The sequence below is a fragment of the Aulonocara sp. 'chitande type north' Nkhata Bay genome, linkage group LG4 (assembly GCF_057382095.1).
Source record: "Aulonocara sp. 'chitande type north' Nkhata Bay isolate Kocher_YH1m ecotype deep benthic linkage group LG4, A_spYH_male_GT1.1, whole genome shotgun sequence".
Classification (NCBI taxonomy): domain Eukaryota; kingdom Metazoa; phylum Chordata; class Actinopteri; order Cichliformes; family Cichlidae; genus Aulonocara; species Aulonocara sp. 'chitande type north' Nkhata Bay.
The window spans coordinates 29,171,888-29,198,867 of NC_141347.1; the positions used below are offsets into that span (position 1 = coordinate 29,171,888).

The 26,980-nt window shown below is 39.9% G+C and overlaps 1 protein-coding gene across 2 annotated transcripts; it reads left to right on the forward strand.

Moving 5' to 3' along the window:
• Positions 1-863: 863 nt before the first annotated feature.
• On the forward strand, positions 864-25,867 carry ttyh3a (tweety family member 3a). Of its 2 annotated transcripts, XM_086289707.1 has the most exons (16): positions 864-1,223; positions 1,594-1,816; positions 4,427-4,596; positions 7,172-7,283; positions 7,437-7,657; positions 9,779-9,874; positions 10,482-10,554; positions 11,393-11,468; positions 15,502-15,557; positions 16,183-16,275; positions 17,031-17,123; positions 17,828-17,964; positions 19,216-19,389; positions 19,817-19,892; positions 21,329-21,430; positions 23,722-25,867. In XM_086289707.1, exons 2-15 carry the CDS (start codon positions 1,691-1,693, stop codon positions 21,407-21,409), a joined length of 1,584 nt encoding a protein of 527 aa, XP_086145833.1. In that variant the 5' UTR covers positions 864-1,223; positions 1,594-1,690; the 3' UTR covers positions 21,410-21,430; positions 23,722-25,867. The 2 variants fall into 2 exon arrangements, with proteins under 2 accessions (XP_086145833.1, XP_086145834.1); XM_086289708.1 differs by lacking the exon at positions 21,329-21,430 and having other exon boundaries at positions 867-1,223.
• Positions 25,868-26,980: the final 1,113 nt, after the last annotated feature.

Sequence of the window (26,980 nt, forward strand, 5' to 3'; positions counted from 1 at the left end):
GCAGAAAGAGAATAGAAACATGAAACAAAATAAACAGAAAACACTCTCAGATTATCAATACACATTATTTTCAGGAATAATGTGCAAAAGGCTTGAGCCACACTTATTTCATTATATTTTGTTAGAAATATGAAATACAAATTGTAACCGTGCTTGCCGAATACTATAAGCTTGAAAGTCAGTGTTTTTGGCATGACTACCTTCATTATTTAATACAGCCTGAAGTCTCTTATGGTTAGACTTTACTGTAATTTTTTATTGTAAAAGCATTTTTCAAGAATACTTCTCCAGGCTTCTTAAAGGATATTCAAAGCTCTTCTCTGGATGTTGGCTGCCTGTTGTTTCTTTCTTTGTCAGTAATGTTGGATCCAAGCTCTGGGGAGGCTAATCCATGACTAATAGTGTCCCACTGTGGGTTTGGGAGTCTTTTTTCTGTCCAAGTATGCTTTTACTCCCGTGGCATCATGTTTGGGTTCATCGGCATCATGACAATTGAAGCTGTTATCAGTCAGATGATTTTTTTAGATAGCACCACATGCAATCTGGTGGGTGTTGGAGGTTGTTCTGATTTCATAATTCCATCAAGGTTCTGGTGTAATTTTGTGTAATTTGGCATTTTCCCTCTGTTCTCCTTCCTTAATATTTTTTAGATAAGTTTATTGCATTACTCTTACAAGACTTTTAATTTTTCTTCCCGCTGTTCAAAAAAAATAATTAACTATCTTAAACCCCTTAGTGGAGACAATTTTCTTAGCTATGACTCAATAGACAGCTAGTCATACTTTTTCCGACATTACCTGAACCTCCCAATAGCCCTACGCTGCGGCTCCTCTGGGTGGCGCTGTTGGGTCATGTTTTATTTTTTAAAACATATCGACGGTGTTGGGCTACTTTTTGCGGGCCGGGGCTGGGTTGGCTGCCAGCTGGGTGAATGTCGTGAACAGTCGCCGAGTTGGGTTGGCTCCAGCCTCCCGCACGAACGATAACTGGTTGGAGATCTCGCTCGGTAGTTTGAGTCGTTGCGGTGGGATAAGACTGCGAGAGATGAAATGAGGAACTATCAAATGAGCAAGGCAGGATGCAATAAACCGCAGAGGAGAATGCCAAGTGAAACAAAAGAGACTGGTTCTTCTGATTCCTCCTCGACTCTCAGCGGACTCAACTAACTAGCAGCTAAACCGGCTAACGTTAGCAGACTTAACGCTGGCTAACCTACTTTACGGGTATAAGTAGCTCTTAAAAAACGAAGATTTTATGTGATTTTAAATGGACTTCTGTGCTTGAGAGATTACAGCTAACATTAGAGCAAAGTTCCAACTGTCACACAACGCCAGAGATAGTTAAGTTGACAGAAAGTAACTAGCATGACTGAGGTTTACATCGAGTAGTTAAGGTTAGCTAAGTGCTAGCTGCATCAGTGTTTGTGAAGTTAGCGAGCTGTTGTTTTGTCCGGGCTCGTATTAATATGTAATGAAAGCATTTAGGATTTTATATGTAGGTAAAAAATAAATGAATGCAATGTTTATGATTGTCAGAGTGAAGAAAACACTTAAACATTACTGCATGTGTTTTTGTCATCCACCCCGGCTACAGATTGACTGTATGAGGTGGATTCCCCTCCGTGTTTACACTTTGAAGCGTCCCCTCTCTCCAGCCCGTTGTCCGTGGATCTCATTGACATTTGCTCCCCATGGCAGCGGTGGTTAGCTACACTCCACCATGGTGGGTGAACCTGCTGCACAGACTTCCACATTTCAACTTAAGGTTCGAGCAAACGAGCAGTGACTTCAGACCAGAAGACTGGACGTATCAACAGGTAAAATAATACCCTACAAGTTCCTAGACTCACACTTGGAGCTGTGATATTATCAAGTGCTTGTTTCGGTATCAGTTTGATAAAATCCCAAACCTCCATTTCGCAATTGTAGCATGTTTGGGCATGCTGGGCTACAGTCTGTTTTTTTTTTTTTTTCTTTCCTGTAAGGTTGTCATTTAATATTATTAGTTGTATTGGTGGCAGCTGATCGTTCTCTCCACCTTTTGATCCCTGACACCATCTGTGTGTGTAGCTTTCCAGACACTAAGCAGCTGGCAATGTATAGTGTAATCCAGGCCACATAAGCTGACCTAAGCAACCACTTCCTTATGTCTTATTTTCCCTGTAATCTTATCATGGTCAGTATTTGTTACACCACATGGGGGGCATTAAGACTCTGGAGTACCCAAAGGAAAAATATATTTATTCCAACAGACTCACATCGGGGAGGTTAAACTGAGAGCAGGGGTTAAGGAGGATTCTGCACAGTCTAATGAGTAGTTTAGACTCTGGGGGGAAGGGAAAGCAGGGTGTTTGTTCATGTGATTAATATTAAATAGAATCTTCTAAATTTAGGTCACATAAAGTGAGAGTTTTGGAGAGTCTCTGCAACTTGTTATGTTCATTATAGGTACCCAGCTCTAGGTGGTTATTCCCTTCTTCAGACCCATTAGTTCTATTGTCCTTTAATCAATAAATACCTTTGAATTGCCATGAACAATGCATTACTTTCTTTTTGAATTTATGTTCAACAAAGATGGTGTTTATCATCTGTGAAAGCCATGTTGTTAGATCCAGGTAACACTTTGCAGTCCTTAATTGTGTGGAAACTGGTACAGCTAGTCTGATAAGTAATTGTTTTTATTTAGGTTTTAATAAAGAGAGATCTGCAAAAAGGTTTGATAATAATTATAATTATGACGACAGACTTAAATTCCTCTTTTTATCTATGTTCTTTATGCTGTTGGTGTTAGAAAGTGCGTCATTACCAAATCCTGAGTACTTTTGTGGTTTTTAATAAAGCTCTGGGTCAGTGATTACTAAGAGCAGGCAGACTAATGTAGAGGAGCATTTTGAAAACAAGTGTAAAAATCTACAGACATGAGTTAACTTTAAGAGATGCATCAAGATCTAACCCCGTTTCCCTTTTACCAAGGAAGAAGATTCAGAAAATCGAGAAGTGAATCACGATTCCTCTGAAACGAGGAAGGCGTGTTCCAGACATGCGTCTGCAATTCACGGTCATGGTCCAGATCTTATACAGTTAAAAGGATGTTTACACTTTCACTTCTGATTATTTCCCTGTTCGAACTAACATGTTACCTGCTGTCAAATTCCTTTAGTTAAACATTGATTTTAATGGTGCGATTAGATTTTAGTTTGGAGCAAGTGAGCATTTTAAGGAGTATAAAGTTCACAGCTTTTCACAGCAGCTATCCTGGTAGGATATGATGGATATAACAAAAGAATAACAGCTCTCAAAAACCATATTTCACTTCATGCCACAACTTGAGAAAAAAAGAATTCCTTTGGTCCCAGTTTGCGAAATGTTACACCCCTACTGGATAACAGCTGTTCAGGAAGTTCAGTGTGAACAATATCTCTTTAAAAGCAACAGATCCCTGTTGCTTTTAACAAGACTATTAAAAGGGTAATCCAGCTGTTATCTGCTATATGTTCCTTTTCTCAGTTTTCTCATGACAAGTGCTGCACATAAAAGGTGTTATCATTGGGACAGCTTACAAACCATAATTATTGACTGACTTTAATTACAGGCTGCTAATTATTGCCAGTGCAATGCTCCCTCTCAAGCTTCAGGGACATTCTTGACTCATCCAGATGGCTGAGACATTAATGGGGCTCAGGCTGCATCTAGGTGATTCAACTTTTGAGTATGTCATTCTTACATCTTGCCCAGATGGTAAAGATGTGATGCACCAAAATTAATCCTCATTATGATCACAGTCTTTCCTCCTGGTTGAAGTATGCAGAGCAGCATGGATGAGGCATGGCATTATTTGTGTATGTCACTGGGAACACGGGGAGTAGTCAAATGCTGGCTGTGTTCACTCGCTGCTTTGCACAGGTCACTAGGGCGTGTCATTCACTGCGATGCTTTGTTGGGGAAACTGAACGAGTAGAACAACACTGGGTTTTTCACAAAAACAAAAGTGGATGGAAATCTGCCCCAGCAATGAATCCTCAGGAGCATGCAGTGAACACATAGGCCCTCTGTCTGACCTACATACGAAGAGCTACAGTTAGTGGAGAGAGGTTTGACTATCACATTGTACATCATTATACATTCTTGTGGTTTTTGCTGCTCTTTGCAGTTGTGTCTGAGATCAAGTTCTCAGTTAAGTCTTTCAGTTTGCAAATCAGTCAACAGACTATTTTGTCTTCATGTTTCTGTTTAACATTGAAGCACACACCACTGTTTAGACTGGGTGTAAAATAGCACTCAGATAAGATAGCAACATACTTGAAGTCGTGTGCATTTCCATTGTGGGACACTTTAAAAGCATTTTATCCCAGTTGTTGTTGTTGTTGTTGAGGAGAAACCAGTAACAGCTATGACGTTTTCCATAACTCCATTCTTCTTTTTACCAGTCAATCCTGTTACTGGGAGGTGTGGCGCTTGCCTGTCTGGCTCTGGACCTCCTCTTCCTGCTCTTCTATTCCATTTGGCTGTGCTGCCGGCGGAAAAAAAACGAGGAGCAGCCCAACGCCGACTGTTGCTGCACAGCTTGGTGTGTCATTATTGCAACGCTTGTCTGTAGGTGAGTATTAACATGGGACTGCAGTGGTGATAAACAGTGTTGGTGATAACATATTACTCTTGAACAATACAGACAGCCTAAACACTGGCAATGGTTCAGTCCATGATGTCAGATCCCCAAACACAGAAGTTGGCAAAGGATGCATCTATTGAAATGACTCCAAAAAAATCCAGAAATGTTTTGGTTTTTCTGATTATGTTATAATGAAATGGATGTTTGATCATTTTGGTGTTTATGAATTTCCTTCTTTGTTTCTAAAGCTTGGAAAACATGGCAAGTGTGACTGTTTATTTAGCGCTTGTAACTCATGGCGCTACTCTTGTTCTTCTTGTTTTGTAATAGTGTTTTGTAAACCAATTTTGGTTGAACAAATTGTTATACGGAGTTATGAGGAGCCCAATGATAAAATGAAATAATTCAGTCAATGATAGCGTTTTCAGATAACACATGGTTTATGATTTGATTTTGTTTTAGAGTATGATTAACAGTATGAAGTGTTATAGAAGTTTGCTTGGAGCAAATCATAATGGAGGTACTGCACTCGGCATTAAGATTTGTCTTTTTGTTGTTTTGGTTTTTTTTGGTACTGGTTGCTTTGCATTTGCATAGCCAGAGATAAAGCCTTTGAAGCATTGGTAAAGGGCAGTAAACCAATCTAAAGCCATTATTAGCTGAATATGCAAATAATGTGGTCAGCTGCTACAGATTCAGAGTGGGTTGAGCCGTGCTGAAACAAGCAGTCCTTTGTGACATAGTTCATAGGGATGAATTCAATAAATACCTAAATTTGTGCAGTTTTATAGTTTATTGGTTCACTGTGGTATTATCATATTAAGTTTGCAAAATTGGATGAAAGTGCTTACGATGTTGGAAAATAACCACATCGAAATAAAGCCCAGACTTTGTATCTGATGGTTATTAATTAGTGGAAATGTCAGGGTCTGTCTGCATAGGTAACTCTCTAATGTATTTACAACCTGATCTAATGTCAATCAGCAGTATCCTTTCCTCAAGTTGATAGTCCCATCAATTGCTTGTCACAGAGTTGATGAAAGTCTAATTACTGGCCTGCCTACTTTGCAGTACTAACAGCTGTTTCGCTTTTGTTGCTACAAGTCACCTAGTTTTCATTCAGTGGTTTCTGTATTGTTGCTAATGTCTTCCTGAACCATCTAAGGCAGTACATCACTCACACCCACACTGAAAGCCTCCACATACCATTGTATACAGAATAATTTAAAAACTGTTGCATTCCTGTGTATGTTGGATTGTTGCCACCACAACTGTGCTGATGGGAATAAACAGTGTGACAGGAATTTGCGAAGAGGAGGATGTACAGTATATGAGCATTATGTACTTTTAGGTTTTACATTATTATTTTTTTAAGTGCATAGTGTAAGAATTGTACCATCTGGACACAGTTTTTGTCCTTGGAAACTGAATTTGTTTCCTGTTTTCCTCCTCCTGTTGATGGGCCGCAAGAGAGCCATCACATTTGATTCACAGTAGCACATAGAGCTTGGGGACCTGATGAGTACAAGAACTGCATTACAATCACCGTATCTGTGTGCGCGCTTTTACCCGCGCATAAATGCTGAGCAGGGGGGAAAAAAAGTTGGAGAGATCTGACATTTCTGTTTTGCTTTGCTTTTGTTCATTGACAGTGGGTCCACGCTCAGCATCACAGTATCATTGCACAAGAAACTGCATCACTTAAAAATAAAGGGATTATCTTCTCACTTTTTTTTTCTTTTTATGAATAGTATAGAGTTTCCACAGGGTCACATCTCACCAGGGAGTTTAGTTTGTTTTGTACTGTGAAGCTGCTCCTATTTACCTTTATCACACTGCAGAGTGTGAGAGGAAGAGATTAGCAGCACTCCAGGAAAACGGAAAACCTTCTGATCTACTGAGTGCTGTTGGCTGAACACTTTTAACCCACAATGGTTCATTCATAATCATTTCATCTGATACAATCTGTTTATAGGATGAATGTCATAGCATAAGTGCTTCCAAAATGTCCACATCTGCAATGCAGGAACTGATGTCAGAGCTAAATCTTTATTATTGTGCAGAATTGGAGTTGATATTTTATCACTGAAATATTAGAATATATCAAACAGTTTTATTGTAAATATAGTTAATTCTGTATGTTTTCAATGATATTAGGATTTTAATAAATGTGAAACTGTTTTTGCCATCGATGTGCTTTCGGAAACTGTTGCTCATGCATTAGAGAGAGCTGTTTTTCTGCAGCTTGAGGCCTGCCTGTGCTAATGGGAGCAGACCTCCTGCCTCAGTACAGCCTTTGTCAGTCATAGTGTGGGGCTTGGGGCATAGCTGGTCCATTCCTCTGTGTTTCCATGGTTCTGTATGGAGTCTTTCTGCAGAAGCTCAAAGGAGCCTGTTGACTGGGGTCTGAACCGACAGGGTTAATGTAGAGTTCACACGCCTCGCTCCCTGGCTAGCTGTCCCCCTGGCTTGCTCTCTTCTCTGTCTCCTCTCTGTGTCTTTTTTAGCTAATCCCTCCTCCTCACCACCCTGTGTCCCCTCCCTTCCTTTTGTCTCCCTTCAGCGCTGGTATTGCCGTCGGTTTCTATGGGAACGGCGAGACTTGTGATGGAGTGAATCGAATGACGTATTCTCTCCGCCATGCTAACCGCACGATCACTGGAGTGCAGAAGTTGGTAAGACACAGTGCACAAATTATACCAAGAGGTTTAATAATTAATCGCTTTGCTGCCACAAGCAACCCCAGTTTCATTAGAGCTGTGTAGTGAGCCCCGCTTTTCTTGTCTGAACTCTTATCATGGCCTTGTTTGGCCCTGTTTTGGCTCTAGGTCTATGACAGTACTTCCTCACTGAACCAGACAGTTGATGACAATCTGCAACAGCTTGAGGGGCAGTATGCACAGCATGCAGACTACCTGTCCATCATCCAAAAGCTGCAGGGCCAGCTGGATGAGCTGGTCAGACAGATGGTGGAGATTCCCTTCTGGGAAAACTCCAACATCTCCCTGGATGAGTTTGCTGGCAAGATTGAGCTTTTTGACTGGTACAGGTAAGACTGGGACAGTGGAGCCAAAGCACCACTTTTTGCAGTGGTATAACAGCAGGCTAATTATCTCATGCTACATCTATTTTATTAAAATGATGCAGAAAAAAATTGAACTGTTTTACTGGTGCTTATTACAGCATTTATATTTCATTGAAATTTAGTTAGTTTTTTCCTAGTTAGACAGTGCTGCTGTGTTGGATGTATTTCTGTATTAAAATGTCTTAAGTGATTCAAGTTAGCAGGATGCAATGGTAGGTGCAAGCAAGCAGGAATTTCTTTAAGTTATTCAGCGCATAATTAGGTAGCTGACGTGCTTAAAAATTGCAAGCCTGGACTACATTTCTCTGCTAGAAAATTAAAGCAGTGTTTAATTTTCTCATGCATAAAATATATCTTTGTTTATCACATGGTCAGAAAAGCCAGCTGAATGTACAGATTTCTGTCAAATAAGGTTACAGAGACTCCTTGCCTTTACTATATGTGGATCAGTTATGCTGATATCTGCAGCACCCCCAAAGGACAACTGTGAGTGTGAGAGGAAAAATACCCTGGAATTGTGGTGTCAGTTAAATATACCAATTATATCCTTGAAGAATAGGTTCACAGTCTGTTAACAATAAACCCTTTCCCATAATACTTGCTCTTACATGCATTCGAAAGATGTGATTTAATAGTTACAGGGAAGAAAAGGAATGCTACCACCTAGCTACAAGCATATATTTTTGTTTAAATTGTGCTCTTTTAGTATCTTATTTTATCCAAGTTGCAGGGACAGCAGCCTAAAAAGGCTTATTAGCCTCGCTCTTCCCAGCCACATCTTTCAGTTTAAACAGGTGGACACGGTTTCCAATCTTGGGTCTTGCCTGGGGCTTAATCAAATTCCCAAACCACTTCATTTGTGGAGGAGTAGTGGCTCTACTCTGAGTCACACCCAAATGACCAAGCTACTCGCCTTATCTCTAAGGGAGAGCCAAGCCACCCTTTTGTATATGCAAGCAGAAGTCCCGTCCTCAGTCAGCCAATCCACAGGCACTGCTGCAGACCTCTAATCAGTATTGCAGAAAACATTGTGGAAAGCTGTTGTGGACAGCCCCATAATATCCAGAGTTTTAAGAAATGCAGGGCAAACCTCATTCACCTAGCCACCCAGAAGATGTTTAACTACAGTGACCTCCTCTCCTGCGAGAGATGAGTCACCCCCGGACTCTGCTTCTACTATGGAAGGCATGTCAGCGGTATTAAGGAAATCCTCCCCAATCCCCATTGCATTTAGAGCAATGGGCCAATTTAGAGTAGAGCACCACTTCCTCCTATGAGTTGTTCCATAGTCTCATTGAACTCCTTGGACGTGAGCTATTGCTTCAGCTACTGCCAGAGCTGCACTTTGCTTGAGCTACCAATATCTCTCAGCTGTCTCTGGAGTCAAACAGGATAACCAAGTCCAACAGGACTCTTCCAACAGCTCCCTTCAACTCTGATGTCTGTGCCAGCACCACAGCTCAGCTCCTTTCTACACCCAAGTGTCCAAGTTATACGGCTGCATCTGATCATTTGATGATCAAACTTTGAAACACTTAAAAACACTTATGCTTGTAGATGGTGTTCATTGTGCACTAACTGTAGTTGGCACAGAAGTCTAAAAACAGAACACTACACAAGTTCACAGTGGGCAGACCGTTCAAATCCAACCAGGTCGCACTGTCATTTCCCATGTTAGCATTAAAGTTCCCCAGTATCGATGACTCACTCTTTCACCTGAACATGCAGGGAGGTACTGAACGAGGAGATTACAAATATACCCACTCCTGCCCACCACCACTCACCTAGACAACTCCTGAGTGGACCTGATGGAAGTTCATCCATCCATCTAGGTTACTTATGACATGTCACTTACAAGTTGCCCCAAGACAAGTATGACTTAACCTCAGTTATTTTCAGGTTCTCATTTCTTTATTTTTTTTAGGTTTCATGTTCAAGTGTAACAAACCTTTCAGGAGGCATGCCTATAATACACAGGATAAGCTGAAATCATTGCGACTGATGTTAAGAGAATTACTTCTTTACTGAGAGATGGTTAGCTGTGCTGCTTTGACCATTTGTTGTTAATGACATGTGTCTTTACAGGTGGCTGGGCTACATAACCCTGCTTCTGTTCGATGTCCTCATCTGCCTTCTGGTGCTGTTTGGCCTCATTCGCAACTCCAAAGGAACACTCATAGCGTGAGTCTCACAAGATTCAAGGGGAAACTCTTGTGACCTGGGAAATGATTTAGCTGAGTGGTGGTTACCATACATGAAACCACTTCTTCATTACTGTTCAGTTCATACAAAAAAGTTTGTTTGAAATTTCAGCCCTTTTAAAACTAATTTCACAGGAGCATCACATCATGATCAGATCAGTATTTTTGATAACTACTCTTGACACAAGTGACATTTTTGGCCTGACAGGTTTGCATTTATTTTGTTATGTACTATCTTTGCACATAATAACACAGACTCTCAGTATCACTTCTTGATATTGGATATCCTGTGTTCTTTTTGGATCACTCAATATTGTTCAATATTGTTGTTTAGCTGCATCTGATTTTAGTTGCTTATGTAATCTATCCATGTATGTATGTTGGTGATTTCCTTTGCTTTCCTCTTCTATCCTTCTGCCTTTGCAGCTGATGCTATTCTTTAAGATTGATCTGCACATCTTTGTGTGTTGAATAAATTGTCAAATTTTCTATCTTAAATATCTTTCTTTCTGCAGTGGATTAAGTTGTTTTTGCACATGAAAGCTGCTGCTGGTTAAATATACTTCTCACTTCCTTTCTCTCCCCAGGGTGTGCCTATTTGGTGTAGTGGCTCTGGTAATCAGCTGGGTCTCCCTGGGGCTGGAGTTCGCTGTCTCAGCTGTAAGTTTCTGCATCACTGCATGATCCTGTTGGGAAAACAGTTTTTGTGGGCAGCCTGTGGCTGCAGAGCAGAGTTTTATTTCATTTAACTAGTAGAGTTCATGAGTCAAGATATAAGGAGTAATACACTGAATAGTCATGAAAATAGCAGTGCCTATGAGAAGGACTATGCTACACAGGACCTGTTTATTTCTATTGAAACTGCTTTTACTAAGTTATAACAATTTACAGGTGATTTATTTTTCTAGGTACTTATTACAGAAATCCTTAAGACTAATGATATTGATTAAGATGTGTGATTAGAAGCAAAATAACTGGTTATTATGCACTATGGGGGTAATATTGCAATTTGTGCTCCCAGAAGCAGAAAGTGGTAAAACTGGCTGCTTCACTCAGGTTAAAAAATAAATCCATATATTTTGTTTATATTGTTTTGTATTACATAATTTAAAGAGGCATTTTAAATGAATTTTCCAGGAGGTTGAAAAATGTTGATGAACATTAATCTTTATTTATGCAAATTAAATATCCCTGTGGAGGATTTCCTCCCCTGCAGATGAATCAAGCTGTTCACACCTAAATGTGCTTATTTTTTATTTATTTAATTTATTTAATTTATTTTGTTTGATTGCTCTCAGCAGAGATTGAGGGAGCCAGCGACATGAAGTGTTTATTTTTTGGTTTGTTTATTGTTTTGTTTTTTAAAGCTGCAATCAGTTCATCAAAGATGATGATTCATTTGCAATCATGCCTGTGATGGCGTTTGACTGCATTTGAATGCAAATGTCACCAACTGAGTCCTCTTCATTTATAAGTCTAATTTGTGTTGTTTTTCTAGACCACCAGTGACTTTTGTGCATCTCCTGATACGTATGTCACTGAAGTGACAAAGCAGTATCAAGTCATCAATAAAGGTATGAGCTCCTCTTATAAAGATCATTATGTGGTAAAGATTCAGTAAGTTCTTCAAAATAACTGAATTTTGAAAGGGCAGAGAACAGGATCTGAATGCTTTGTTGTGCTGCACTGAGGTCTCATTGTTCTGAAGGGTCATCCTTGCTCTTCTCCATAGACCATAGCAGGTTCCAAGTACTACTACCACATCTGCATTGGGGGCAGAAGGACAATGGGCTGCTTTTTAAAAAACCACTACAGACAGCTCTCAAACTGTCTGATTTTAGTAATTGCCCTATCTGTCTCATGATGGGACACATGTAAGAGGGAAAATAGTGCCTTGGATTTGCATGAGGAAGATAAGAACCAAGGAGCACAGTATCCAGGGCGCAGTATATTTCCTGCATCCTCCTTCAGTCCTTGGAAGGGGGGAAAAAGATAATGTGTCTCTGAAATAAGACCCATAATCACACGTTATAAGCGCCACCAAGGATTTTGGTGCTCCTATTTCTGCTTAAAATCCCTTATTTGACATCAGCTTAACAAAATATATCTTCTTCTAATCTCTTAAACATGGAGATTGCCATGCTTTGGGCAGAAACCAGGACATTAGCTTTAAATGCTCCGTTGTATGGTTAATCTGAACAATGAGCACTGGCTCACTATGCACTGACCTGTATAATGCTGCAGCTTTAACGCTTTATTTTACCCTAGGGCTAATTTATGCAGTGTGGGGGTTTTCAGTTTTGCTTTTTTTCTCTTAAACACATGCTAACTATTTAGCAGAAAAAAGGAACTCACTTATTATTACTGTGATGAGGCAGTAAGTATATTGCTATTACAGTATTAACACAAAGTGGGGGGAAAAAACTGCTGTAAGTCCAGACTCGGTTCTTGTGTTGGTCTTTTTCTCCCTTACAGCTTTTGCCTTCATGAAATTAGACTAGACAAATCTCTGGATACCACAAAGTGTTATTACAGCACTGGATTTATTGCTTTTCTCCCCTCAGTGGTTGTGGTAGCATCATTTCAACAACACTCAATGTTATTTTTCATGCGTGTGCTTTCTCATTGTGTGGTTGTTAGGCATTTTATCAGAGAGAAATTTAGGCTGCATTTTGTTCTGCTGCAGCCGGTTTTTCTCTATTATTATGATGGTTTGTTTTCAACACAAATGGTGGCAACAGTGACAAAGATGAGCTGCGACTCTGAGCAGGCTTGAACTCCAGAAACTCCATAAATGCTCAAAACGGCTACATTTGTGCGTTTGATCCCTCTGTGTTTGGAGGAAGTTGGTTCCTTGTGAACATTTGCTTATTTAGTCTATATGACATCTGGTTTTCAACACATCCTTGTGTTTGGGAATACTCACAGTGCAACTCATTCATTTGTTCTGACTACTAAAAATCTAACCTAGTACAGTGACTGGATGCCAAAGCTATCTTGATGGCATGGCTCACTGGCTCTAATCATAATACCGAACAATACGTGTTTGTTGTCCTTTCTTTTGAGGGTTCCTCACAGAGTTATGAGCAAAACAAATTCTTCTACACGGGGAAATGGCATAATACTGTGAAAATTATATAAACCCACTTCCTGTCCGTTATATTTATTTGATCATGAAAGCCATAACTGAGTCATCATTTAACTATGTTCTGATACCAAGTGACACAAAAACTGATCCCAACCCCATGATGAGGCATCCGTAGTTCATCCACAGACTTCAGGAAATCTGCTCCTCCTGATATAAATGTGTGGGTGTAGTTGTGAGAGCTGGACCAACAGAAGCTTGCTGATATGTACTTTTAAATGCCGGAAATTCGCTTCTCATGCTCAGCTGTGTGGGAAAAGGCTCCTGACACAGCAGTGAGTTTGGACGTCACTAACACCATGTGTCAGGTTGGTGGTGTTCTTACTGCCTCTATCCGTGGACGTTTCTGTATTCCACCGCTTCTGAGTCACGCTCTCACGCAAAAGCATTTCTCATCCACTCCTTCTCAGTTCTGTGATTTTTAACCTAACTGAAGTGGCCGGTAATAGCAAGCGAAAGTCTGAAAAATTAATTAGTCTTCTTTGGCTCATCGTGTACTGCAAGCAGTTGCAAGTATGGTCATGTTGTAATTTAACAATGACTCTAGAGGTGTTGTTTTCCTGAAGCTGTTTGCAGTAAAGGCTTAATCCTAAGTCTCTCTTTGGCTGTGTAGTGCTGATTGTTCAAGTGTTGCTGCGTTAGGAGAAAAACACATTTCCATTTAACCTCAAAGCTCATGATTAACTTGTTCATAGTTACAGTAGCCATCAGTGTCTTACAAGGCAGCATTCAATAACTCAAAACTAGACAGTAACATAGTATATTTTGGCCTTGAATCGTAATGTCTGAACCAGTGACTCTGTGAAGACGAAGCACAGTGATGCAAGAATGAGAAATATAGAAAAAAGCCATAGCTGTCTTGTCCTGCAGTAGTTATAATCAGTACTTTTTGACAGTATCTCATGTTTTGAAAGTGGTAACTTGTACTGATAATCATGCAGAGAATCTGATGCCCACCTTTACACAGCCCTCTCTTTTTTCTTTTTCTTTTTTTTTTCTTTTAGTATTTAACATTGTAGGATCTTTAGGCTTGGTAAAGCCTTGAGGCCATTGTTGCAAATTGAAATTGCATAAATAAAATTTGATTGTTGAACTCTGGGGTTCACAATAAACATTCAGAAACCTGCTGCATTGCTTGGCTAGTGCTAAAAGGCCGACACACAAAGTTAGCAGCTGAATACCTCTGTGTACTTAATGTTCCTGGACTCCGACTTGTACTAGTAGTAAGTTGACTTTTTATGTTAGTAATTTGTTGTTGTTGTTGTATGTTTCCCAATGAAAAAGTAGATTCTCAAACATGGCTATGTTTTTAAGACCGAAGGTCAAATTTGCACAAATAAACTCATGAGTCAAAAGCTCAGGCTTCATGCTGCTCTAATTGTGCTGTTTCTAGCACTTGTCTATTTTCGGCTTGACGTCAAAGGGGAGGGATATCCTTAACATGGTCATTGCAAGCAGTCGGCACAAGTTGTGAGCACAGAAGTTTTACAGATCTGTTGTGCAAGAAAGCTAAACACAAAAAACCTTTAAAGGGGCAGGAGCTTTAATAACTACTTTCACACAATGGATGAACTGAGATAACGCACTAAGGCCCAGTATTGCATAAATGCACATTTGTTTTTGAACTGTAAATCATGCAGAGCTATATTACTAGACTACAAGAATAATATATGGTCCTTGACATTAGCTTACTAGTTCCCCTTTAAGGTCAGCTTATTGTGATGTGCAAGACATTTGGACCATGTTACAAAATCTGACAGTGATATAGCAGTTTTTTAGCTGCTGCTAGAGGATTAATCAGCTACAAATCTATTTGATGGTAGGGTTTTTTTTAAGCGTCTTAATTTGTCTCAACCTATGAAAGCAAGGATTTCCTTTCATAGGTTATGTGCAGGTTGTTTGTGAATATATTTTGCTCTAATTTTTAGTGCATTTTGAGTTAAGTGGAATGTGTTGTCATATCTGTTTTTATAAAAAAGTGTTTATCAAACAGTGAAGCTAACGGTGCCTGTAATTAATTACGTTGCAGGCTAGATATTCATTGTATAAAAGACAAAGAAGAATAATGAATATAACAGTAATGCAATCAGGATAAAAAGAATAATATTAATACATAATAAGCAACATGCATGTCTGTTTTCATACATGAGCAAACTGAACAAGTGCACATGAAAGATTCCTGGTTCAAACGCATATCCCTGGAACAGTTGCGTCAGGAAGGGCATCTGGCCTTAAGGGAGCAGCTGAAAAAGCTGCCACATTTGCCATATGATAAGCTAACAAATGTTGTTAACCTCTTTGCAGTTGAATAGAACAAACATCCTGAGGAAACTTAAAAGTTCACATATTTGGCAGTTAAAACCGCTTTCAAGTTATGTCGTCATAAAGACTAGCCCCAGCCCTACATGTAACTTCTTGTGCCTCTGCCAACATGTTCATATGTGTTCTGTTTTTTCTTGCAGAAACCCTTCAGTACTACCTTAGTTGCAGTTTGGAGCAGAGCAATCCCTTCCAGCAGGTTTGTTACATGTGTTATTAGATCCATCTTTGTGCATGTTAAACCAAACCATTTCAGGCTCATAATGCTAAAATCTCAACAGACATATTTTCTGCATGATGTATGACCTTGTTATTAGGAGGAATGCAAGTAGGCACCATGGGCCACTCGCACTGCCTCAAAGCAATTTTTTCCATGTATTCCATTCCAATACAATACATTTCATTATGCCAGCAGGAAAGCTGATGCAGAGCAGCACTTCCTGTACGTCCATGGTGATAGTGTGGGGCTGCTTCAAAGGGTGTTGGGCATGAGAGATGTTGTACAGAAGTTACAGTTACTGTGAAACTGCGGTTTTCTTTAATGGAGTCCCTACATTTAATTTCTCAAGCTCCATGAATAAATTAGAAGTTTTGAGTGCAGCTAAAGCTAGGCATCTATTGTTAGTCCTTGTGTATAGAGAACGAAGCGCTATATATACATTATATAAGCCTTGAAGCTCTATAAACTCAGCGTGATTTCACAAGACATCAGCTTGACTACAAAAGGAGACAGCCACTGAAAGCCTCTGGCACTGATTTAAAAAATGGAAATACTTTTGAAATATGCTGGACTGCTACAATATTCAGTCTTTTTTTCTTTTCAGAGGCTTTCCGGGAGCCACAAAGCATTAGTGGAAATGCAGGATGATGTGTTTGAACTGCTTCGATCTGCCACCAGAGAGTATATACAAACCAAGGTATGTTTCCTACACCAATAAATTACCCTTTACTTGTAGTCCCACATTACATGGTATCTCTAACGGTTTGTGATGACACAACATACAAGTGAATGGGGCCTGTGCGGCCTGCAGAGAAGTGAAGTGCACCTGTCCACATAAAGGCCTGCTGACAGCCCACCTGGGACCTGCATTATGTGCATTAGGCTTTCACTGGCCCTTGTCAATACAACACTATGCTATTGTCCAGGGATGGTCCTTACTCTGTGTTGACAGAGGCCTAAAGGAGAGCTGACATAGGGAACAGAGGGAGGCATATTTCACTTCACATACCCACACAGTGAAATTTGCTGAGGTGACGGAAACACTTGTTTTTTTTTATCTGGCAATCAGACATTTTCTGCCAGATCTTAAAAAAAAAAAAAAAAAAAAAGAACTAGAGGGAAAAAGGGAACTGTCCATTAAAATGTATCATACATTATAATCTGCTTTTTCAGCTCTGGCTCCTTTGTACTGCTGTATAGTGAAGCGAGACAAATCCCTCATAAATGTGCATTGAATAATCACATTATCTCATTCTCCATTGTCAAGTGTTTAAACTATTAACAGACAGGATGAGGAAACTTACTGTGTAGTGTGTTTTCAGGTAAACAATGAGAACTGCTCTGATTTTTACTTTGTTCCACTTTTTTTTTTTTGTTTTCTTTTTGTGGTTTCAAGCCATTGAGCCATTTTTCAACAGTGCACATTTTGAGTTTCCCATCGCTAATTTACAGGGACGCTTGGAAGAGATCCAGAGGATACTGAACACCACAGAGATCAGCCTACATCAGCTCACTGCATTGGTGGACTGTCGCAGCCTGCACATGGTGAGTAGAAGAGTTACAAACTGAGACACTGTTAACTGTGGGGTTGCTCGTTGTCTGATTGAAAAAGGGCCAGCGGACTTGATTTGTACTGACATCCTTGTAGTGCAGCTTAGTTGTTTAAAGCAGCCCGTCTTTTATGCCTGTGCAGTTGACTACACCTGCCATCATAAATAATGTTTCCTTTCCTGTATGCAAGTTCTTGTCCAACTGATGCTGGCTGTGTACCATTTATGAAGCTGGCTGAATGACAAGTACTTGGCTATGTCTGTGCTTTGGAAGATTGTCCCTCAGTGGCTTCCAAATTCCAAGCGCACATGTGCAAGTGAAGCACTTTTCTCGGTGCTATCTGCTCTCGTCTCTCTCAAAGAGTTCCTTGGCTAGCAACACAATTATTTTATGTAAAGAGAGAGACTTTAGCAGAATACTTTTTTTTTTTCCTGCAGTGCATATAGTCAAAAATTTTCAGTCACGATGAAAAGATGAAAACCTACTCTGCTCCCCTCTAGTTTGCCAACTGTGATCTTATTTGTTTGACCTAGTTTAAACAAGAAGTCAAAGCAGATGCATGTTAAAGACCCCTTTTTAACTTCTTCCCTTCTATTTTGCCCTTTTCCCCTTATGTTTATCAAAAAATAAATAAACAAAACAGTTTGAACCTATTTAAATCTTCCAAAAACTAAAATGAACGCCTGTGCTTGTTACAGGACTACGTCCAGGCCATGACGGGACTTTGTTATGATGGACTTGAGGGTCTCATCTACCTCGTGCTCTTCTCCTTCGTCACTGCTCTCATGTTCAGCTCCATTGTGTGCAGTGTGCCGCACACCTGGAGAGGCAAGCGGTACGACTTTCATTGACCTCATACAGTTTGCACAGTCCTCATCAGAAAGACCTTGTAAAGTGGTGCAAAAGCTTTTAAGCTAGGTTTATATTGAGGACTTTATATACAGTGAGAAATAATTCAAGAGGAAAAGCCCATTAATTAATCATGAATTTGTTGCATGTCTTTGTAGCCACTTGTTTTTACATTACAAAGAAATTACATGGGCAGAGAAACATGATTGTTTTTCTGTAAGACTTGCGTTTGTCTGTGCTTGAAAGACTGGTTTTTGTTCACTGCTGGGACAGGTCCAGGAGGCTCTAGCTGCATCCTCAAATAGATTACTTCCTGTTAAACCCCCATCAAATGTGCTATCTCACTACGTTTTTTGGTCTTTTGCAGGGGTGGGGTGAAATCATTCTGATTTCTCTCTTATTAACAGCAGATATGGTTTGCTAACAGGAATGTGGTTTCTCAGGCTCAGCTCAGCTGCTCCATATAATTAACTTACCATTGGGGGGGCATGTTCATCAGTTTGATCTCAGCTAGAGCTTCCTGTTATAAAGCAAGGGATTACATGCTACCAGTCTGTTTTTCTCAGTTTCCCTGCCAAGCTTGTTTTATTTTATTGCTGTAATAATGCAGCTAATTACTTAACAGCTTGAAATGGCAGGTCATTATCAAGATGTGCTTTTAGTATCGAAGTTTAGCATTTCCAGTGCATTAGTGTTGTCAGTAAGTTATTAGCACAGTTTTCCTGACCATGTAGAATCAAGTGATTGTATTGTGAAGTGCTCTGAATGAGATTCCATGATGTCATGGATTAAAAATGCATGAAATCAGCCTGTGGGAACACTAGAGGGAGACAGGCTCCATGTTGCCAGCGTTATTGTTGCTCTGTTTTGACAGGCCATGTTTAATCAGTTAATGTTATCTCATACACTACTGAGCTTCCATGTTTGAAAAGAACCAAATAGAATCCCATTGTTCTTGCAGAAGTAATTTTTTTTTCTTGGTCTGTTAAAAATCACATGCAAAAGTAGGGCTCTTTGAAGGAGCAGGGCCAATTAATTGAGTCATCTTCTTTGCTTCAAAAAGCAGAGACCTTATCTTATTGTCTCCTCCCGAAGCAGAGATGAAATTGAATCAGAATGTGACTCAGACTAATGAAAAACGTGACCACGTGGCGTCTTTATGTTCTTTTGTTATCAGTGAGATGGGACACGGGGTCCCCCTGGTGGTGGTTTTATATTGTTGTGTGGTGTTTTGCAGGAGCGAGGAGGACAGTGAGGACGAGTCTCTGAGCCATGGAGGGAGGCAGAACCATGATAATTTGTACCGGGTTCACATGCCGAGCCTGTACAGCTGTGGTAGCAGCTATGGTAGCGAGACCTCCATCCCTGCTGCAGCCCACACCGTCAGCAACGCACCCGTCACAGAGTACATGTAAGACATTACTGTTGAAATTTAAAGGGAAAACCACATTAAAGGCAAGAGGGGTGGATGATATATTTTTACAAGACAGCCCAGATTATGCACAGTGAGGCTGACATTAGATTCCTTGTGTATTCAGGAGCAAATTTATCTGTCCCCAGACAGAGCTCTACTCCTATAGCAAGCCATGTTATGTGCAGCAGATGCAGCTGGTGTTCTCCAGCTGTGATGCCTGTGAAAATCAAAGCCGTCTGCCTCCTGAATAATGCACACATTTTGGGAAACTTGAGGAGGGAATGATGATTTTTATCGCTATAATTTACTTGGAGATTTTCATGCTTATAGTGTATGGTTTCAAATCTACAAATCTGTTTGTGAGTACTGACACTGTAGTTGTGTGGTCACTGAGTTTGATCCAATCGTGTTTTTTCCCCTTCAGGGCTCAGAATGCCAACTTCCCTAATTCTCGCTGTGAAAACACACCACTGATAGGACGAGAGTCTCCTCCACCTTCGGTAAGTGTTGTTTTTCCTGTCAAAGCACCTCATAAAAGTATTCAGTCTGCACCTTTACACCAGAGGAAAAACTGAAGAACTAAACTAGAAACTGTTAACTTTATTTTTAAGAGACATGTTGAATGAAGCTAACTAGACAGGTGGTGTCTATATACTGCCGTGTGACTTTGATGCTTCCTTGGAGTTTAATTAATTAATGGTAAGCGGACATAAAAAGGTGGAAGGAGAGACAGAGAACTTCAGAGCATCTGTCTCCACTGCACATGATGCACTGACTGTTTGATGGATGTTTATCTTTGCTTAACGGCATTGGCACCATGAAACTATCGGGAGATTGTTCGCTTTCTCTGCTTAACTCGCTTTCCTTTCTCGTTATCACCCCCTGCCTCTGCTCTTAGGTTGTTTACACACATTTTTCTTTTAATGTATTTGAACAGAGAACCTATTCAAATTTCTTGTTATAAGAAAAAGTACCCATATCTTTAGTTTTACTACATAAAAGCTCTAATCACTTCTTTGTTTTGTGAATCGTTGAAGAAGCTGTGGTTTCCGTGTTAGTCGTGGAAAACCCCAGTAAATTCACCAGAACCCGCCAGATTTAGTTCCTGACTTCCTTAAAAGATTTTTGGAAACTTTATGCTGTGACAGTTGCCGTGCCAAAAAACAAAAGCTCATTTGTTAGTATAAGCCTTATAGAGATGAGTCTCTGGGAACTGTTTTGTTTTTTTGATTTGGGTTTTTGTTTTTTTTTGTTGTTGTTTTTTTAAGGATCCACCCTTCTGAGTCTTAATCAGTCTCTCCCAGCTTTAGCAGTGCTGTGCTGTACTTGATCTTGTTAAAAGAAGGGGCGACAGAACTCTTGCTTTCTCCTTCTTGAAGCTCCAGCTTTCTCCCACAATTTAAAAATCCAAAAGGTGACTTAATAGGGAACTTTAAATTTCCCACAGATGTGGATGTGTGCATGAATGTTTCTCTGCCTCTCTGAAGTTTCGAACCCGTCCAGGGTATAGTTTCTTCATAACCCTTAAAAGAAAAGCTACCACAGCTAATGGAAGTGCCATGCTGTCACCAGTGTTTTCTGTGTGTCACTTGAACAGTTACAGAGAGGAGAAAAATCCTGCATACTGTCCATAGTGCGTTGCTTTTATTGGTGATCAGAAGTTCATTGAGTAAACATAATGTAAACAAATGGCATAACACAATGCTATAAATCCCTGTGCATGTGTTTTGATGCCGAAGAGTTATTAAAATGGTGTTGGTTTGTATCACGAGGCAACCTCGTCTTTCCCTTCTGCGTATACCTGGCCTGAACATCACCAGATTTCCTGCTCTCCCCGGTGTCTGTGTGTCTGTCTGGACCTCGACACTGCTTTGTGTATCTTCTCTATATACTCTCTTCTTGTCGTTTTTGTTTTTGCTTCTGCGGATCCATACAGTTGTATTTGACTGCTGCGGACAGTAACAGCGGTCACTGCTGGCAGTTAAAGCCTTCGGAGAGTTCAAGATCGTTTTGGTAACCTCATCTGCTATGCTAACAGGTACTAAACATGCCCGCTTCCTCCCCCTGCTGGCCTGTTCCTCCCCTGTACCACTTCCCAAGCTCCCAGCTCTACTCTCCCTTTATTTAGGACCCACCAGATCTAATGGACCCCTCACCCTCACTCCCCCTCTCTCCCGACTCTTGCTAAATGTCCTACCTGGTGTCTCACCTGATGTTTGTTTCCTGTGGCCCCAGGCTGCATGTCCATTTACCCCCTGCAACTCTGATATATTGGGAGGAAGCTGTAACTCTGCCTTAAGGCACACCATGATCTATGAGTCAACAACAGTCAACATTAAATTAAAAGTCCATTAAACCATTTCAGTGATAATGTGGATGTGCTTTGTCTTGATTCTTGGCTTCGAGGGTGATCTCATGGGAGTTACAAGTAGACATTTTAAAGTATTTTAGGATTGTTTACTGGCGTGTAAAGCAGGGACATATCACTTAAAGGTACTGACTTTGGTATGACCTTTAGTGTCTTTCTATTTTCTAACATTTTCCTCACTGACACTACATTTGATGATAAAAACAAATTCATCCATCATTTCTTTACATTCTCAAGCACCACCATTATCACTACAGTGGTTACTGAGTATGTAAACGAATAGTTAACACCTGTGCTTGTTAGTCTCTGTAAGTATTTATGACAATGTGGATGAGAAAGTAATGACGGTGTTCTGAACTGAATCCAGCATTGCCTGAATTCTTGCATTGAGAAGAAATGCATCGTGGGGGAAAAATATGAAAATACTGATATTTGTTTTTAATTTATTTATTTTTATTTTGTTTCTGGACTCGAAACATTGAGACAAACTAGTAAGAAAAATGCAGGGTGCTGACAATGTTTACAGACAGTTCAGCCTTAATAACTTTCCCCAGCCTAGAAGATTTTAAACTGTTCAGTAAAACTGGAAAGATTAAATTACATTTCATAACTTATTTTTAGAATTCTAATCCTTTTTGCAAAAAAATAAAACAAAAAAACAATGAAATTGTAAACTTAACCTAAATTATTATTGCCATGGTGATTGACACTGTTCCCTAACAGCAAGAAGGTCCTGGGTTTGAATCCCACCATCTGACCTGTCCAGAGTGTATCCTGCCTTTAGCCCTGTTGTAGCTGGGATAGGCTCCATCCCCACCAGCCCCCTGAATTGGATAAGTGGAAGAGAATGGATGGACAGACAATTACAGCCATAGATTGCGTATAAAACCTGCAGATAGCTTTAAAGTCTTAAAAGTGAGCCCAGTGCACAAGTGTTTAAACCCTGCATTCTTTCTAATAGCCAGAAGGGGGCAGTTACTTTACCCGAAAAAAGTCTGGAGCCGAGAGCAAATGTCGGAGTCCAGCAGTATAGAAGTCCTTAGTAAAACTGACCTTGTCTCCTTTTTGATCTGTGACTCATATCCTGATGAATTAATTATCTCAGACACTTTTTAAGTCTTACGTTGTGTAAATTATAATCACCATTATAGGCAAAAGAAAGAATCCAGCATTGCATGTTTCAGGGCGTGGCTACCTATTAATTAATAAATCACTGCTGCATGGGGGTGTAAGGTGTGGTATCTGTCAGTTACACAGTCACATCTGTCCCTTTTATCACATCTAGTTTAAAAAAAGAACAGTGAAAATGCTCAGCTAAGCTTTATAGCAGGACTTAAATAACTGATGGCACATCAGTAACGGCACAGCGGCTTTGTCCCTCTTTAACATATAGCCTACGGTTACAGCCCTTCTAATGTTGAATATTTTACTTAAACGTGCATGGTAAGTGTTGATGTTTCAGCCCATATTGTTGGAAATACTTGGCTTTCATATCAGCAGGCTGTCTGGACGGCTCTGAGGGTTGATCTCAAAATCTGACAAAGTGCCAACCAAGTGTTTCGACAGGAGTGTGAAATGCAGCCTTTGTGTTTGCATCACCTGTATTCAAAGAACGCATGGCTGTATCCTAAATCTATATGAATGTTTGGCCCTGCAAGCGAGCACGAAGTCTGGCAGGATAAGAGGGTCAAAATGATCCTAAATTGCGTCCAGCTCTTTCTAGTCTGATGTCTGTGTACTCTGTAGCTGTTGTACATGTATGTATTTTGTATGTCTGTTTGTTTTTCTGCTGCTGCTTACCTTTTCTTTTTATTTATTTCTTTTTTTTGTAAGGGTAAAAATCTGCCTTTTGAATCCTACACAGAATGTGGTTTCAAGTATTTTTGAGGAGTGGTACCTGGAAAAAAGTGAAACCATGATGTGAATTGTCTTTTTCTTTTTTTCTTTGTTTTTCTTCACAGTACACCTCCAGCATGCGGGCAAAGTACCTCGCCAACAGTCAACCAGATCCCAACAACACTCCAGCGCATTAGACCCCGACAGGCTCATCTGGTCTGCAGCACTGATGCCACTGAAGTCACTCAGAAAGCCCCTCCATCATCTTTTTTTCCCCCCCCATAGATAATTTTTCTCTCAGTCTCTTGCTTCTTGCTGCCTGACTTGACTTAATATATGAAACCAAATGTGCTTTCGCTGGCTGGTTGAAGCAGAGCTTTGGGACATCCATCAAATCTCATCTCATGAGTTATGAGTGCAGGAACTTGTCTACATCTCCTCGGCTTACGTTTACTACTGCACGAATCATCATTGGTGCTGGGAAATTAACTCTGACATGATGGTGCCAGGGCTGACTTTGAATCTTTCTTTTCTTTTTTTGTCTTTATGAATGCACCATGACACGTACCAGTCACATCTAACAAGCATTGCTGTGTCAAGGACTCTGGAAATGCTCATAGACTAACATTGATTACTACTGGTTGTTTTGATTTGTAAAGTACTGTACCATACTCAGAGAGGAATACATTGCACATTCATACAAACTTTTTTTTTTTAAGTTCATGTATTTTTTTTGTCTCCTCTAAAGCATAACATACAGGAAAAAAGAAAACTTTTTTTTTTCTCAGTTCCTCAGCACTGCTTTCTGCTTACTGGCTTAAAAGTACAAGGTATTGTTATTTTTAATGTCTACACGTGACACATGCACCACACACTTGGATTTCTCTGGCACTGGCATGCTGTTGCATTTTTGTCTTAAACCTGATTTCTGGAAACCGCTTTCCTGCAGTATTGCACGTCTTATAGTCCTTTGAAAGAGAACTTTATTTTCTTTTTCCTTTCGAGACCCTGTTATTTCCTGTGGAGTGTGCGTGTTTTATTTTTTGTTTGTTTTCAGACTGTGTTGAGCCCCTGTTACACAGCCAGGACTGTGTGAAGCTGTGATTGTAGCTCATAATTTGGATTGGACAAAGATGAACTGTGTTGTAGGGAAGCAGCACTTAGTGAGATGATTAATTTTTCTTTTATATACTACTGGAAGCAGTAAAAAAGCAGACACTTTTAACTATCTATATATATATAGAGAGAGAGAGATGGTGAAGCAGGGGAGTGTGTGAGATTTCTTTTTATATTCCTTTTTATTTTCTTTCCCCTTACACACTTCAGGATAGTATGCATTAACCATGTTCCTGTTAAATAAAATCATGTGCTCCCTTAGCAAAACTGGGACTTGTCCACACACATCTATATCCGATGATACCCTTCCCTGCAAAATGAAACCGCTTCCTCCTCCCAGTGACTAACTCTCTTAATCCAAATGTGTATATAAAAAGAAAATATGCATATCTCAACAGAAATTTCAGGAGAAGCTTCATGCATAGGCAGTGCAGTGTTTCTCAAATGTGTTTTAGCATTTATAATCAAAAACTGTTACGGGTGAGTGGATGCTGTGAAGGGATTGCAACAATTGTACAATTGTAGGATTGTACAATCTGAAAATTCTTTGCTACGTTTCCTGTTGAAGCATGACAAACTTTGCAACGTGCAGTGAGATGTTTGTACTTCTGCTTCCTCAGCTCGCTTCTTAGATGTGCTTCGTGATCAGTACAAGAGGTGATGTTGAGACTGTGCCAACAAGTTAAGCACAACCCTTACTGTTTTGTTTTGTTTTTTTAATCTCTTTACTTAAAGTCTGTTGAGAAAATGAGCCTGACTGGTTCGAACCACCTATATTCTGTTAAATGTTATTACACTGATGCAGTTTTTCTCCTTTAGATAGTCATACTCTTTGTTGTTTTGTAATGCAATGCTATTATACTGGTTATAAACTATTACAAAATGAAGAAAAAATTGTGAAATTGGCATTTTAATTTCTACATTTTTAAACAACTTTTTTTTTCTATTGGGTTTGCTAGTTTATTGTTTTTAGTTTAGATTTGTAGAAGCACCGTGTGTTACTTCATTAATGTGAATATGGTAAATAGACTTAAATTTTTCATTAAAATTTTTGTGGAGGAAAAAAAAATCACTGTAGATGTAACTTTTTTGTAAACACTGTGGTCGTCTTGAGCTTGAATGCTGTGTTTCAAAATTAAAGAAACCTTAAATGTAGTGCAGTAGGTCATCGCACTTCTTTGTGCTGTTGAGACAGAAAATCCCTCCTGACATCCAGTAGGTAGCAGCAAAACTTCACTGTAGTTCTTATAGACAACTGTTCAACTGCTCAAATATTTAATCAGCCAGTTACATGGCAGCGACTCAATGCATTTAGGCACGCAGATACGGTCAAGACGATCTGCTGAAGTACAAACCAAGCTTCAGAATGGGGAAGAACGGTGACTTAACAGACTGTTGCATGGTCTGATAATCTTATAGATTAACATACAAGATTTTCTCACACAACCATCTCTAACGTTTAGAGAGAATAGTTTGAAACTGAGAAAATATCCAGTGAACAGCAGTTCACCAAATTCCTTCTTGATGCCAGAGATCAGAGAAGAAAAGTCAGACTACTTAAAGCTGATAGGAGGCAACAGTAACTTATTACAACTAAGGTTGAGAGTGCAACTGAGTTATGCACTCTCTGAACACTCAACATATGTAACCTTGAAGCAGAAGATTACAGCAGCAGAGGATCACACCAGGTAGGAAACTGAGCCTACAATTTGCACAAGCTCAATAACTTGAACAATAAAAGACTGGAAAATATTGCTGGTCTGATGAGTCTTTTATTTCTTCTGTGACATTTGGATGGCAGGGTCAGAAATTGGAGTAAACAACAAAGTATGGATCCATCCAGCCTTGTATCAACAGTTCAGGCTGGTGGTGGTGTAATGATTTGGGTGATACTTCTTTGTGTACTTTGGGCTCCTTAACATCAGTTGAGAACTGCTTAACCTGAGTATTGTTGCTGGTCGTGACTATGCCTGCATCACGACAGTGCACCCATCTTCCAGTAGGATATCACGCCATACCTCAAGCTCAAAGTCTCTTGGCCGTCCCTTGTACAAGACTAAAGACTAGGAAGGACAGAGCCTTTCGGTCTGTGCCACTAAGGCTATGGAAAAGCTGACCACTCCAGCTCCATTTAGCTGACTCTGCAGAGTCTCCTGCTACTTTATGTTATGTTTTAATGTGTGTGTGTGGGTGGGTTTGTTTTATTTGTTTGTTTGGTTTTTTTTTGGGGGGGGGGGTGTTTTAAGTCACAAAACACTGTTCAAGAAT

What these genes read in the sequence shown, in the direction of transcription:
- ttyh3a (XM_086289707.1), top strand. Translation starts at nt 1,691, where the DNA reads ATGGCAGCGGTGGTTAGCTACACTCCACCATGGTGGGTGAACCTGCTG. An exon ending in TCACTGGAGTGCAGAAGTTG is followed by an intron (nt 7,284 to 7,436) that starts GTAAGACACAGT and finishes TTTTGGCTCTAG; the next exon opens with GTCTATGACAGTACTTCCTC. An exon ending in AGAGCAATCCCTTCCAGCAG is followed by an intron (nt 15,558 to 16,182) that starts GTTTGTTACATG and finishes TTTTCTTTTCAG; the next exon opens with AGGCTTTCCGGGAGCCACAA.